The 15,894-nt window shown below is 36.7% G+C and overlaps 1 protein-coding gene across 1 annotated transcript in view; it reads right to left on the bottom strand.

Moving 5' to 3' along the window:
* Positions 1-11,000: 11,000 nt before the first annotated feature.
* Positions 11,001-15,894, bottom strand: part of NHLRC2 (NHL repeat containing 2) — a 32,338-nt gene continuing 27,444 nt past the window's right edge. The window contains exons 9-11 of the mRNA XM_009881633.1: positions 15,471-15,680; positions 14,123-14,348; positions 11,001-11,266 (exon numbers count right to left, since the gene is read on the bottom strand). Of these exons, the coding sequence (XP_009879935.1) occupies positions 11,001-11,266; positions 14,123-14,348; positions 15,471-15,680 (702 nt within the window). The remainder of the gene's footprint in view (positions 11,267-14,122; positions 14,349-15,470; positions 15,681-15,894) is intronic.

Raw genomic sequence — 15,894 nt, 5'->3', positions numbered from 1 at the left:
TCATTTTACACTTACCAGTGAATTTGTGAGGCAAATTTTGTCACTCTACTAGAAACTCCATTTCTGAGCATCCCAGTACATCCTCTGCACTTTCCACGTACGCTCTAAGAAGTTCTGCCACATGCACCTCCTTTGATTTGAGTCTGCGATAACAACAGCACTTTATAGCACTTCCACTGCTAAGAGCACAGCAAAAATGCTAATTAAATCCATCTTCTTAACTCAACTGCATAAAGGAGAGAAAAATTTAAATGACGGGTTTCTCAGTAGCCCCCAGCAAATTTCCCTTGGATTTAACTGCCATTTAGGCACTGATGCTCCTACGCACTGCCTGGCACATTTCGATTTTATATTCTCTTCTGTGATTCCATTTGCTGGATGTATTAAGATTCTGAAAAACAGCTGCATCTCTCATTCTTAGCGATCTCCGTATTTCAGTATCAACCCCAGATAATAACTTGGAGAACAAGCTGTAGTCAAGTCCCGAGTGTGTCGGTGTGCACAAGGAGAGGGAGGGAAAGCGCAGAGGCCTTGATACAATGACCGCTCACGCTTGCTGCTGACCACAGAACTGCTGACTCTACTTTGCTCTGCTTAAAAAACCTCACACCTACGTGCCGTCATCTCAGACGCAGGGTTCAGACCTCCACTGGGGAAGTGATCTGCTTTCCCAAGCCCTGCTGTGTAAAGGAGATATTAAATCCGCCTTCTCGTTAGTACATAAAGACGACGTTAGAACAACTTTTCAGTTCTTAAGGACAGTAACTGCAACGATAGCTTCAAAAATCAAAAATAACATTGCAGTTCCGTGGTGGATGGAATTCACAAGTGAATATACAGCACAGGGGTAAATTTGACTAAATATTTGGGTTTGATGAAGCAACCTCTTCATTAATTTCTAACCACTCCTTAATATTGCAGCTTTGTTCAGTGTTCAGAAAATACACCCAAAATTTACAGCCTGTTGTTGGGAGCTCCGAGCACTGGTAAGCCCACATACTCTGCTTAAGGGAATGCCTGAGATAGGAAAAATATGGGGAGATTTAACTAAAGGTTACAACTTGCTAATGTTTTTCCAAAAAATGAAAGAAACAACATGCGCTGCTGTAGCAATACTTTAGAAAACTACTCTTTTACACTTGAAGGCTGAAATCCTCACCTCTGCTTTGATTTCTGTGCTTAAGGAAGAGGGCAAAGGAGAACAAACCGGCTGTAGAAAGCCCAGTTACAGCCAGGGTAGAATTTTGCTACACACAGCGGCACATAAAATAGCCATCAGGTATTGTTTTCAGTTTCTGGTGGGACTGTGTGCACAAAATACCAGGGTGACAGGCAGAAAAGATAAAATTCAGATGAGGCAGCAGGGTCGTGATTTTCAACAGCTACAGGAAACTACTTCAGATGGGAAGGACAGGGCAGGGAGAGAAGCCTTTTAAAGCCCCATCTACCCAATCTCCGGATAAGTTCCTCTTGGCAGGAGATTGCAGAATCCCTTGCAATAACAAGAAAATACCTTGGCCCCATTAGTGAAATTCAAATGAAAGGCTCCTTCCCCTTGCTTTTAGAAACAACCTAATTAATCATTTCCTAGGGCAGTGACTTTGCAACCACAGAGATTTCTACTGGGCAGTGCCTCCCCGAATTCTGGCAAAATGCACCAGTTCCAGCTCAGTCACACAACTGCCATTATACACATAGGTACCTATAAGTTTGCATACAGAATGTACACGTCTGTGCACGTACAGGCTTATTGTTTTAAGAATACTCAGATAAAAGTTGGGGGTGAAGGTGTCATTTCAGAGATGATAACTGAAAGCAAGGAAAGTTTCAGCTTTATGATCTGAGGCAAACGCTCTCTAAGAAGCTGAGAGATGACGCGACTCAGCCTAAGCGAGCTGAGTTAGGCTTGGCAGAAGCTTTAGATGCACTTTATAACAAAACATAGAAATTGCAAATAAATTTGTTTGAATGCTTGTCAAATGCAGACTTACTGCATCAGGCTAAGATGAATATATTTATGGATGGAAATCAAAGAAAGTTAGCTGAGTTTTGTAAGTAGTATGTATAAATCTTTTAAATATTTGAATGGATGAATAGTCCTGAGGAATAATCTTTAGCAAGGGTAAAAAAATTCAACAGAGCTACACTTAATATTGCTTGGGCTCACCTATAGTAAACACGCCAGAATTTTTGGCATACAATGTTTTCATTAATGATAAATCATGGTATCAATAAAGACATGATGAGCAGCATAAATAACGGGATTATTTTTGTAGGTATGTTGGTATCAGTCCTCAGTTGTATTTGTGCACATGAGAAGCCTGTGTTAGTACTCCGTATCCATATGTTTTTAGTCAAAGCTGCAAAACGGTTATCCAAGTAAAACAATTATAAAAAAAAATTATATTTTTTTAGAAGCTGCTGTTAAAATATGGTTCAACCATTATTATTAAACAGGCACCCACATACTGCAAACTGTGGCACAGTTTGGCCACAGTAATATGGCTAACAAACTGTGCTTCGAAGTGGAGCTCAACGCAGCAAGATCTGTTCCAGCATCTAAGCTTGCTCTGGGACCTTGCATTAAACTGAAGGCTACAAAACAGTCTATGACTCACGCAGTACACCATTTCTCATCTCTCTTATGTGCAGAAATGGAATAAAACCAGATCTCTTGTTTGCAGACCACTGTGTAATATCAAAACTGGGGAGTCCCCATGACTGCAGAGTGTTTTACCAACCCTCAGGTCACTGAATGGCCGGCTGACACCCACGACTGCAGAGCCCTGTGGGAAAGGGAGCGCGAAACAAACAGTACTTGTTAATTAAAGGATTTTAATCAAGCTGTAATCCCTTACGGCAGATGTATTTCATAACTTCCCCATCTATGTTCATGTAAAGATTGACAGACAAACCCAGCCTTGAAAGAAAAGATAAAGTTTTTAATGTTTATTTTTCCATGAAAAAGCTTAACAAGGAAAAAGAGGTTTCACAGGAGAAAGAGTACATTCTTTAATCACTGTTTATTTGTTGAATTGATATCCGAGGCTGATATTTCTTCTACAGTGTATTTATTTGTTCTCATAATATTACAGGACATTTACCTTTTATTTAAAAAGGATCATAATCCATGAATATTGTTAAGAATGCTATTAGGCAATGTTGTATGCAAAGAATTTACACGGTCTACATCAGCTGTAGATGAAGCGCCTTCCGTTTTAATTCTTTGCATATTTTGTAGCAACAAACATAACACACATCTTTGAAATGTTCAGATATTTGAAAGGCGCTGTATAACACATAATGGAAAACCAGAGGTTTAGTATCTCAAAGAGCAGACAAAAATATCCCAACGTCCACAAAGCAACACTGAAGTTCTCAAGGAAGAAAAAAAAATCCTCATCTTTTCCCTTAAACCACATGGAGACATTTATTAAGGTGTTAAGTGCTCAAATGTGACTTTCTTCACTAGTATTATAGTGCTGGGATTTTTGGACATCCCAGCATCACAACCTAAATGAAGCCACATGGTTTCATAATGAGACAGCCTGACCCCTCTTAGCTGCCTCTACAAACAACCTTCTACCATTTAAAGAATCTTTGCTGATCTGTAGAACAGGGGAAAAAAAACCCAAAACAAAGACCAACACTCCATTCCTCAAATACCAAGAAGCACCATCCTCGCCCTTTTGGATCAATGAATGTTTTGCCTTTTACCTCACTCATATCGCAATTTCAGCGGTTTGGAATCTCCTTGCCAAGTTTGTTCTGAAGTGCACCAAAGAGGTAACAATAGTTTCCCAACATTAAAGTACTTCCCAGCTATTAAAGTACTTTGTAAGAAGAGTAGCTTGAACAAAAAGCACCTCAATTTCAACATAATTCAAAAACATAAAGGAGAAGGAAAACTCTTCACAGTTTCAGAATTAGTAGAGAATTAAAAACCTCTGAAACTTGCAAACCATGAAGGTCAAATACCTTATTTCAACCAGTACACTTTCAAGTATTGTTATGGAAGGCACTGATTTTTTCCTTCAGCCATCATGATGTAATGAAAATGCAGAATTTCTGCCCCACTGGGCTGAAATACTGGCCCTAAAGATATTTGCCACTAACCTTGGAGCACTTGGATTTCACCCAGTCACAGTTTAACAACTACCTTAGGTTTTTTTATTAATTTCTTTATAAAATCACACAGATCCATCACAGGTTTTAATGATACAATGATTAATGGTACATTAATGGTAATGATTTACAGAAGAGAAAGTCTAAATCTCCTGTAAAAGTGGAACTGGGTAGCTTTGAAGTTAAATATCCAAACCAGAAAACATTTAGCAATTCCCTTTCTCCACTTTACTATCAATTCCAAATTTTTGAAATCTGGAAGCCAGTTATCTGATATAGGCAACTCTCAGGACAGATTCCTGGAATGGATGGTTCAAAACCAGGTATTTCAGTTTAATCAAAAGCTTGAAAAACAAGCTCTTATTTTTAAAAACACATGAATATATAATCAAATTGGGAATCATTACCTTGCTTTCTATGAAGTCTGAAAACGGCCAGATGGGTTGAGTTTCTAAATACTTTGTCAAAAGGGGGAAAATATAGTGTGGAATATTGTACTTCTGAGGCATGTTGAGCACAGAGCATTAAATTAAGGTAGACTTATGAACAGAATTTTACAAGTGGGATTTCTTTAGCTCAAATTGTTGATGTTTCAAAGAACTAGGCACGACTTGAAAAATACTTGCAATTCTTTTGCTTAGCCCGAGGGCCTGCAATTGGACAGAGTTCTCTGGTACACTTGAAAGCAATGGACCAACAAAGAGGTACGCTAAGCAGTAAGTAATTATAGCTGCACAAAGACTCTTCAACTTGTATCAAAGGTTTCTAGTTTTGCAGCTGCAACAAAAATGTGTTGCCCTCTGAAAATAATTACGCAAAATCTGCAAACTGGGGTATCTTTCAAATCACCTAATAGCCACAGTATTTAATTTATAGTATGAAAGTTTCCTGAAACTAAGAGCCATGAAAATCCCTGTGTGGGCTACTCAAGTTTGATAGGGTGCTCTGGGAGCTTTAGAAACAACTTCAGGACTTCACTGGACAGGGCCAGAGGTAAAAGTAAAAATTTTGATGGTAGCTGCATCAGTGTAAGGCTTGATAAAGTTGACCTGAGGATATAATCTTATTCTAATGCTACCTAGAAGCATGTGGGAAGGTCCAGATAGGTCCTAGATTCCAGTAATTATTACCAGGTTATCTTAAGATAAAGAGTCTTAATTAATCAATTAACTGCAGGTTTTTGCAGGAATAATAAGGGGAAAATTCTTGCCTTCTTTATGGAACAAGATTTTATAGGCCATAAAGAGAAGTAGACCTAGGAGCAGGAAACCCCAGAAAGCCAGTATGCACTAGGTCTATCCGTTTTGAGGATCAGTGTCATGGTGTAACTCATCCTGAAATCCTCAGCTCATTTGCACCCTTTTGGAGTGAGCTGCCAGGTATTGTTAGGGGACAGACCCACTGCACTTGCTGTTTACATCCCCATCCCTGAAGCAGGGGAGGGGCAAGGAGCTGGTGGAGGGATTTATCCTACTTGGATCTCTCCATGGTAACAAGATCCTGGCTGCATTTCATTCTTGGGGAAAATACAGGAGGAAAAGATAAAGCCAAAAAAAAATCAAACCAAAATCCCCCATAATGTTATGGCAAAGAAACAGATAAACTTGGAAACTCAACCATAGGTGTGCTGAACCCTTAACAAGAATAAATCCTAATCCTTAACAAGAGTAACTGATTTTACATATGATAGTACAAAAACTAGAAAATGTAAGAACATCTGCTTCGGGTGGAAGACAGTAATCAAATGTGGTTATACAAACACAATGGAATGTAAAATATTAGAAATACCGTTTCTAAATTCATGATCTGTTGTAGAATACAAAGACAGATGTGGTGGTTTAATTAAAAAATAACCAGGTCTCACATTTGCAACAACTGTCTCCAACTAATTGTCACCATTCTTACACTTACTTTCCCTGCTTAGCACAGAGAAGCTCCTCTAATCCCTGACAAACCAATTTTAATGAAAATTACAATGATTAATTCTAAATCCTCAATCTTTGCTAACATAAATCAGTAATTTCAATTGATTATATGAACAACTGAGCTGGCAGATTTGGGCGGAGAGTTACTGTGGGTGGTTGATAAGCTGCTATGCATGGTAAATTCTCCTCAGGTAGCACAACTGCAGCCTGGAGGACACATATACACAACATGTCACAGCATCTCTCACACATTATACAAGCAAGAAAACATACTTTTGAGTTGCAATCCACAGTTTATGAATACACTTATGTGGGAGTTTAGCTGCAATGTGTCTTTGAGGTAAGTTTTAATGAATAACAGTGATTTTAAAAAATTACAGATCATAAGAATGTACATAAATCTCTGCTATTGTTTGCTAAACCATAAGCCATTTTTAACTGGATATATCACTCATAACTCTACAAAGTCAGACATTTAAAGCTTCCATGTATGTAGAAAACCTTGTTAGGAATCAAAAATTCAAGAGAATTTGTGGTCAATAACACAACTCTCTTTGCTAAAATAAATAGTCAATAATTAAAAGAACAGAAGGACATGTCCCTGCACGAGAAGGAAGGTCACTTCATTCTGATCATCCCCCTCCTCTAAGCAAGAGATAAAGAACATGTTTTTCTTGACATTCTCACAAAAAATAGTTTTATCCATGGTTTGAGCTACAAGATTTGCCCATTGGAATAAAAAAAAAGTGCATTAAGAATACATACAATGTACTGGAAGCCATATGCATCTTTTTTCAGGCTAAGCAGATAAGGCATTTACATGATGCTATAAACTACTTTCTCATTTTTACTCATCTGGTCTGTACTTGCTTTGTATCACATTACCACAGCATCACATAAACATAATGCTCTACAAGTGGAAGACATGAGAGGCAAAACACAAATTGTGAAGAAGTGCATCCAGTAGAAAAGCCCCAAATGACATGTAAAAACATAACACAAAAAGGAATCAACTAAAAATGTATGCATAAAATAAGTGCCCATCACTAGGTTTACAGTCAGCATCCCTCCTCTTCCTTCAACAGAAGGGAACAAACTACAGAAAGTTACTACTGAATTCAAACAACATGAAAAAGCTATTAAAATACTTTACAATCCCTCTTAGAAACCACATTATGTTTCTCCTAGTCTAATGATGAATATTGTACTGTCACTAAATAAATCTTTTAAAAACATCACATGGAAGTATTAATATATTCATTCAAAACCAAAAGCTGTTCCAGTAAAGTAAACACTAGAACTAAACTGCAAATGACACTGAACTTGTTTCCATTATACAATACAACCATGACCAATATTCTTCAGAGATTTGCTATAGAGATTGGCTATACTTAGGTCTTACTTTAAGAGTAAGGTTTACTAAGGTCTGATGCAAAACCTATTAAAGTCAGCAGAAAGACATGTTTTGAGAAGGCCTTGAATTACACACTTTTACTGTGAGACACAAATCTGGGAGTCCTAAGCCATACCAAACTGCTCAGATTTTTTATATCAGGAAACACTGATAAACTAAATTGCCATACAAAGAGATAGCAGTCATCAATATATCTGATTTTTCAGTATTGAGACACAGTAGTAAAATTTTCTATTTTTCTGAATCATATTTTGAAGGTGCTTTCTGGTACTTAACTGAAATAAACTTCTGTAGCTTGTACAAGCTATTCTGTTCACCTGCCTGCTTACATTTCTGGTACTCGTTGCTTTACTGTGAGAGTATCTTGTAAACCCTGGAGGAAGCAATGGAAATAGTATCCCTAAACATTATAAGCTTTTAAAAAACATGTTTTTCTAATTATAGAACATTCAAATGTCTGTACACCACAAATGAAACAGAAGTGACTCCAGGAATGTGTATGTTATTTCTTGGACAAACAAAACATAGCGTTAGGCTATATGATTAAACGCCAGTCACAGTGAACACACTGCGCAAGGAACAGAACCCCACTAACCTCATCAGTGAGAACTGGAGCCCACTGAGAATCAGATGCTCCTAAGATGATGAAAGAGAATAATTAGAGAAGCGTCCTTGTGTGAAACCCACTAAGATGAGTCAGGAAGAGCAGCTCGCTCTTTCAAACTAAAGGGGTTAGTGCCTAAAAGAGTTTAAGAGTTACTGGATGTGGGGGAAAAGCATTTTGGGATATACAGCTTTTCTTTGTAAATAGTGGGCTATGTGTCTTTTTGAGATGGTTTCATACCTTCTGCCTCTCTTTTAGCATAAAGCCATTTCGGTGCAGTAGCAAGGAATGTTCTGAGGCTTAGAAAGACTAACGGTAACACAGCTATAGTATACTAACCCCCACTCCCCTACTTTATCTAAGATTCAGTCATCTGCTGCAAGACGTAGACTTAAAAAGAAAAGATAAAGAAAAAAATGGTTCAAACAATTCCTGTTCTCCACTAGTAAAGCTGAAACTGTTTTCCTTGAAATACAATTGTTTAAAATTTGGCTACAATTTGATCCTGGATTTCAGCTTGACGCATATACAACAGTTTCCCTCCTACCTACTATCACCCTTTCCCAATAAGCTTACAGTGGTTCTGAGCGTGTCTACATGCAGTGACTAAAAGGGAAAACTTGAAAACAAAAAGCATATGACACTTAAACACATGTTTATATATGCACACTTAGAAAAAAACCCAAATCTACAATACTATATTCAAACATTACACACTATAGTTAAACAAAGTTAGGAATACATGGTCTTTCCCCTACAGCAATGGAGTAATTAAAAAGTGTCAATAAGAAAACAGATTTGTTGACTTTTTTTTTTTTTGAATACTGGAATATAGGCAGAATTTCATGATCTTGTCCAATTGAAATAGACACATATGTCATTCTAGCTGAAAACGAGAGAAAAAAAATCCATCTGCTGAATTATATTTTCAAGATAACTGTAGCAGTTTGGTTTGTTATTCTGAACTTCTGAAACTAATGCTTGTTTTTTTGATTAAGCAACAGAAAATTTGTGAGCTAGCTGGAAGCTGATCTAAGGTTTCCTGGCTACTATCCAAAGTTAAACAAACAAACAAAAAATTCTGAAAGAGTGAGTTGTACTAAAGTGTAAAAAAAAATAAAAATCCCCAAATCGGTTTCTTTACCTTCATGCTTCCAATAGCAATTGCAACCTGTGAACAAAGCAGCAAAACTTTCTCCTTCTTCAAAATGGCATGTGAGAATTGAGAGGGTTACCCAAAAGATCCGAAACACTGAGCTAGAAAAGTTGCTTAAAAAACAAATGCAAGAAAAATAAATAGTTCATTGCTTGCCTTGCTGACAGGTGAGATAATAACCATTTCTGGTACTACAGAGAACTCACAGATAGACTGGCATTTCAATGGAAGGAAAAACCACACCAGTCCATATGGTTCCCTTAAAACAAAAGCCTCTCGGGTTCATGACCAACATTTCAGTCAGCCTTTAGTAAGAAAAAGCAACAACAAATCATACTGGGTATTTACTGACAGGTGTCAGGAACAATGGTGTTTGTTTTAGAAAAGACTATATAAAATTCTTTCACTACTGTACTTTACTATATATGTAAAAAATACTAACTTCAAACTTAAAACAAAATAATCTTCTCAGAACTAATCCTCATGACCAGAGCATGGAGCCTAATCCAATTACCACTTAAGCACTGTGGAAACTCTTCCAGTTCAAGTAAAAAACATGCACCCCGTCCTGTATTACTGCTACTTACTATGGCAAATTGAAGGAATTTTACTTGCAAAACACTTAACCACCAAAGGCAAAGTTTTGTAATACAGTTTTTAAAGCATCTTACTCAAAGATTAGGTTACCAGTTTTCTAGCAAAAGCTCAGAACCTCTAAACATGAATGCAAATAACCATTATTAAACATATAGCTCTGGTTCAGTGGCCACCGTTGAAAATCAGAGGACTAACAGTGACTTCAAAAGACTGAATCAGACTTCAAGAATATAATATTATTCTTAATACTATGTATTTGCAAGACAGAAGTCTTCAGACAAGTCTTTACAGAGAAATCATAAAAGTAGGAAAGGAAAGTGATTCACCCTTCTTGAAATGGTTGACATTTAATTTTTGCAGTTTAGATATTCAACCATTATCTAGCACTTACTATAAAATGTAAATTGGTATGTATCAGAAAAACTCCAGCATGGTTTTGTGGTTTTTTTTTCCTTTATATATACACGGATTAGAGAGGCACATTCTTTGTTAGAAATCAGCATGAAATTCTGTTGGAACTTGAACACTTCCTTTCACAGAAATTTTTCTGTGAAACTCTGCTCTTCACATAAGGCGGTCATATCTAGTTAAGCAAAACACTCAGTTTGCATAAAATTAGAGCTGCACCTAGTTTAAGATGTATTTTCAAAATACATGTGTCATAAATGCCATCACAGAAAAATAAGCAAGATACTTCTTTTACAGCCTAGAGAAAAAAACTATTTGTTCTGACATTCTATTAAAATTTAATAAGGGCACAAAAGGAATTTGTAACTGTTAGTTCAAAATGATCTAGCTATTCTAACAGTATGTACAGTGCAAAGAACTTCTTACAGTAACATCATGAAGTAAGACCAGCTCTTTCAAAAGGACTCTAAAAATCATTGCTCAGAATGAGCTCTGCTTAGAATGGCAGACATCCAATATATTCACAATTGGCAACAGAGTCTACAGTATTACAATATTATTGCTGCTACTGTAAAGAAAAGAAATGAGGTTGTGATGCTAAATTTTCATGTTAAGCTGTAGGAAACTCTACTTCATTTTACCAAGTATATTATTTCTTAGCTTTGTCATAAGCTCAAGGAAAATGAAAAACAGAGAAAAGTTATCTATTTGTATCTTCTCCTACGGAAATGGGGGATAGTAAAATAAAGTACGAAATCAGCTGGCTTTGGGTTAGTTGGTTAAAAACGTGTGCATCAGTTCAACTTGGGTCAAGCTGCCTTGGTTTGTACTAGCTATCTGTAAAGGCTGACTGAATGAGATCCCTTTCATCATACAGGCACTGCTACCTTTGCTGCAATAGTAGAGGCACGCTTTGATAGCCAGGATAGCTTCAGCTGACAGACAGCTCATGGGCAACTGAAAGGGAATGACAGTTTGACAGGAAACATCCTTTATTTCTCCAGACAGACACTCTCCTTGAAGCAACCAGGTATTATCTGTAAAAGAAGAACCAAGTTTTATCATTAGGATGATAACACCACGTCTGAAACCTACAGAAAACATTAATTTTACCTATATGACAACATGGACTTTCTTTCCATATGCAACATTTGGGGGAATTTCCTCGATTTTTCCAGTTGTGAAGAAAGAAAAAAAAAAAAAAAAGGAAGGAAAAGTAATTTACAAATGCTTCTTTAGCAGCCATTTAAAGATGGAGAGATCCATAGCTTTGCTTCACAACTATTGGTATATATAAGGTTCATCTTACTTAAATACAACGGATCTGCAATTTGTCCTATACACTCTTAAGAAGATACTAAAATTTATTCTGAGATATGCAAGCACAACTCCTCAAATTAATGGGCTGCTATACATTTGTATCAGAGGCATAATACTCCAAGTAAGACAAATGCATAAAACTGCAGGTAAATTATGGCATTTCCAAACAGAACTGTTAGCTTTACAAGTGGGTTGCCGCAAATTAGCAATGTTCAGGCTGACTGTTAAAACAGAACTTGAGTTTCACATTTATTTAAATATTTAAGAGTATGTGAACTGAAAAAAGAACTGCACAATAAATGTATCTAGCTCATTGCACTGTACTCTATTTTACTGTAAGTGAGATGGATGAAGTGCTCTTTTTGGCATTTTTCAGAAAATACCTAAAAGTTGGCTCTAGAATTTATGAGCTTGAAATGACTTGTTGAGTTTAGGTTGCTTACATTCTCCAATTTTACTAACCCTTGAAGCTATCACAAATATCTTTACTTCAACAACATTTGGAGATTCTGTAGGCCAAAAAGTGTGCCGACTCTCCTGGAAATTGTCTATTTGTACTCCAAAAGCACAAACTGGGATGAGAAACTACTTTAAATCATGAGGCATATAAACAAATTGCAGTGCCTGTGCAGCATTTGTTGACTGCTTTTAAAAGCAATCAATTTAATTAAGCTACCACATGGACACTTTGAAAGCTGGCCAACAAAAGACAAGTCAAAAGATGAGAAGATGTTTACTTTCATATCAGTTTAACTGCATCTACAAGCAGGCATAACTATTGAGAAGTATTTATCATTGCAAAAGCCAATATGGCATGTAAATCCAGCCAGAGAACAATTACTAAAAATTAGTATAATTTTAAAATCTAGCAGCATTTCTAAAAATAAATGCTTTCCAATGCGGCACAACGACTGAGTGAACATAACTGAAATATAAATGTTCTCTTTATTGCTTTCAAAAATCTAGTGAAGGTGCAAATGATGCAATTTCAACATCAAAAACTTGACACAGAAACTAAAGAAAATGACATTCTAGGCTCTTCTTTTTTTAAAGCTGTTCAGCAACTCATTAAACAGTCAGTTAAGCTTTCCACTGCTCTATACAGGCTTAGTGGGTATCTTGTTCACTTCCTCCAAAAGGTAACAGTTCTCTGTACCATTCATCACTCCAGGGTGCCTAGAGTCTAACAGAAAACATGTCTGTGAAGTTCAGAAACTTCTTACAGAGTCTGACTGCTAAGTGTCCTCCCTTCACCTTCAAGAACACTAGTTTATGGTTTCACTTAGGCACACAGCACCTACTACAGGATACTGTCATATACCGACATTCCGGTGAGATAAAAAATTTTCTCCTAGACCATAAATGTATTAAACTTAAAACAAACGAGTGACACCAAAGTAACTCCCTAACCAGGCAAAACTATTTCAATGCACAAAGAACGTGAAAAAATATGGGCTATTTTGTATATTGGCTTTCACATAGTACTTCCTAAGGCACAGACTGATGTTCCCTTTTGGGTACAGCTAGACCACTGGAAAGCACTGTATCCGAACACCCACTAATGATCAGCCTGTGCAAGAAGGTGTTTCAGATAACCATGCTATTTTTGTACTGAAGAGAATTTTAGGGAACACTCACATGGTCTATTCTACCAGTCATGTTATGGGCATAGAAATTTCCAGTGTAAGGAAGGCAACAATGGCTAGAATTAAACCATTCCAGTTGTACACCATGTGAACATGTTCCATGTGCTCTTTTAGAATACTTAGGAGTTGAGAGGGATTAATTTAGGCTCAGGAAACTGCCATAACATGAAATAATACTTCCATTATTCCAATATAATAATAGTATTTCCATTTCACAGTAACTAAGGTACATAGTGACTGAAAGAGTTGTACAAGGTCACACAGGAAATCAGCAAAAGAACTTGCAAGAAACGTCAATTATTTCTGCTGCCTTGACATACCAAAAATTTACCTCTTACGTAAGAAAGTGTACCTTATTACAGAAATATTCAAGCCGAAATACACAAATAGGAATTATAACAAAGTAGGTTCAAAGTGGTTAGGTATAAATGTTCCTCAAATACTTTTTGGAAGAGACAAAAGCCAAAAAAAAAAAAAAAAAAGGGAATCTCTTTCAGGATTATGCTTCAGCTTTATGGTGAAACAGAGGGTAGGGCTGGGATGAGCTGTTCATACAGAGTGGAGAGGGGAAGCATCTAAGGGGCAAAAAACTTGACTGTTCTGGGATCAGTACCTTTGCAAGCCTTCACCAGCAGCTTGTTCCAAGAAAGTTAAAAAAAAAAAAATGCACCATGCAGTAATTCAAGCAAAAAGCAGCCCATCAGGTGGTGGTGGTTTGTTGGTCTTTTTTTTTTTTAATCTTCCAGCTGTTAAATGTATCAACTCTAAATAATACGTACCGCATCACAAGGTCAAATGGGAACACAAGACTCGGGAGGGACATTTTGATTCAGACTGAGATCCGTTGTATTGCAGGCACATCATGATATAACCCACTACATATCTTACCTACTCCCGCTCAACTGATAAAACAATGCAGGCATTTACCTTCTGCTGTGATAAACCAGGAACTGGGTGCTTCTTCATTCAGTTTTGAATCTGGAGGTAGAATCAACTTCAATAAAAACTGAATTGTCTGGCCAGGAGCTACAGTTAGTGAAGGAAGCTGAACATTTGGTGCAGATTTAGGCAGTTTGGGAAGTTTTGTTATTTTATCCTTTTGCACAGGCAGGTTATCTGGAACATCACATGCTTCTGGATTCAGGATAGGCAACTATCAGTAGAAATCAAACAAAATATTTATTTTTATTTGTACTGAAAGCAAACAGGCTTTCACAATACAATCACAGTTTCAAAGCTGACATGGACTGGGAAAACTAACACATGATAACATGACGATTGAACTAAAACTTTCTGACAGTGCAATGATACTACAATGACAAAGAAAAAGAGAAGGACAAAATGATTTTTTAAATTAAAAAGATAAAACTGATGAATCCAAATAACAATAGTATTTACTATTAAAATAATAAAATCCCCACCTACTTTAGAGTATCCACTACTTAAAGTATCCTTTTAATTTAAAAAATTAACAGTTGCACTATATTATATAGGCATTTTCTTCTAATTTGGTGCTCAACTGCATGCTTCGCTAATAAAAGCCAAGATTTTAACCGCGTAGATTGCACAGTAAACTGTAATTTCCCAGAAATGCCACCAACATGTTATATGATATGAAAATTTAAACACACATTAAGATACTGTACTATTAAATGCAAGAAACACACAAGAAGACAGTTGGACCATTATGTCATGTATATATGTATACATATATATGAAAACATCTAAGGCATAGTGCCCTTGTGAGACTGACAGGAACAAGAATTTGTTTTGCCTTCATGTTTACAAGCAAATACAGCAGTGCTCAATTATGACAATAGTTTTGATTTGACAACTTGGAAGCCTGGTAAATATCCCACTTTAAGTCACTGACTTCCAAAAATCACCTCTTACGGCTTAATTACAGGACTTGGTAATCTATTTCAACTTCCATTTGTTACAAAGGGATTTGCAAGTGCTCAAGAAATGCTTTTCATACTGAAAAACCGTGCTGTATTTTTTTAATAGCTCATGTTTCTTTATTATTCTTTTCTAGAGGATCATCACTTTCTGTTTTCATGCAAAAGTTGCCTTTCCAAAGACTAAGGTTTTCAACAACTGTGCTAACAGGCAACGTTGATTTGCCAGATCATCACAAAACATTCTGTCAATATAGCTACCGTACCCAAAAAGTTTATTAGCTATATGATTTTTACACTGCTTGCCAAAGTCTGTAATAGTAATATATATCAAGAAAAAAAAACCACTATCAGCCTGTTTAATAAGTATTACTTGCCATGGAAAGAATTTTTGTTTCCAAATCCATCACTTTAATCTGATGATTATTTGTGTCTGCAACATACATCAAGCGGCCATTTTCTTCAACACACAAACCTCCCGGTTCATTAAACGTTGACTGCGTAAAGCTGGCACCAATAACATTGCTTGCTTCTCCTGTGCCTGCCAGGGTAGCACAGTTCTTCATCTTGGGATCTACAACCTTAATCTAAGATAAACAGAGACACAAAAAAACTTCTCTGAAAAAAACCCACCAGGATTTAGAAGTTCTGCATTACCTTACGCCTCACATTTTCAGAAGCCAGCACTAACTTTGAGTACCTTAGCTACCAAGCGTGTGTCCTAGAAGCTAAGTTAGCATACTTTACCAAATGACATCACCCATCTTCCCCTCCGCCATTCCCTGCTGGACTTTACTTCTT

The sequence above is a fragment of the Charadrius vociferus genome, unplaced genomic scaffold (genome assembly GCF_000708025.1).
Source record: "Charadrius vociferus isolate BGI_N301 unplaced genomic scaffold, ASM70802v2 scaffold282, whole genome shotgun sequence".
Classification (NCBI taxonomy): Eukaryota; Metazoa; Chordata; class Aves; order Charadriiformes; family Charadriidae; genus Charadrius; species Charadrius vociferus.
The sequence above is the reverse complement of the archived record's forward strand: the minus strand, read 5'-3'. Positions and strand labels throughout refer to the sequence as shown.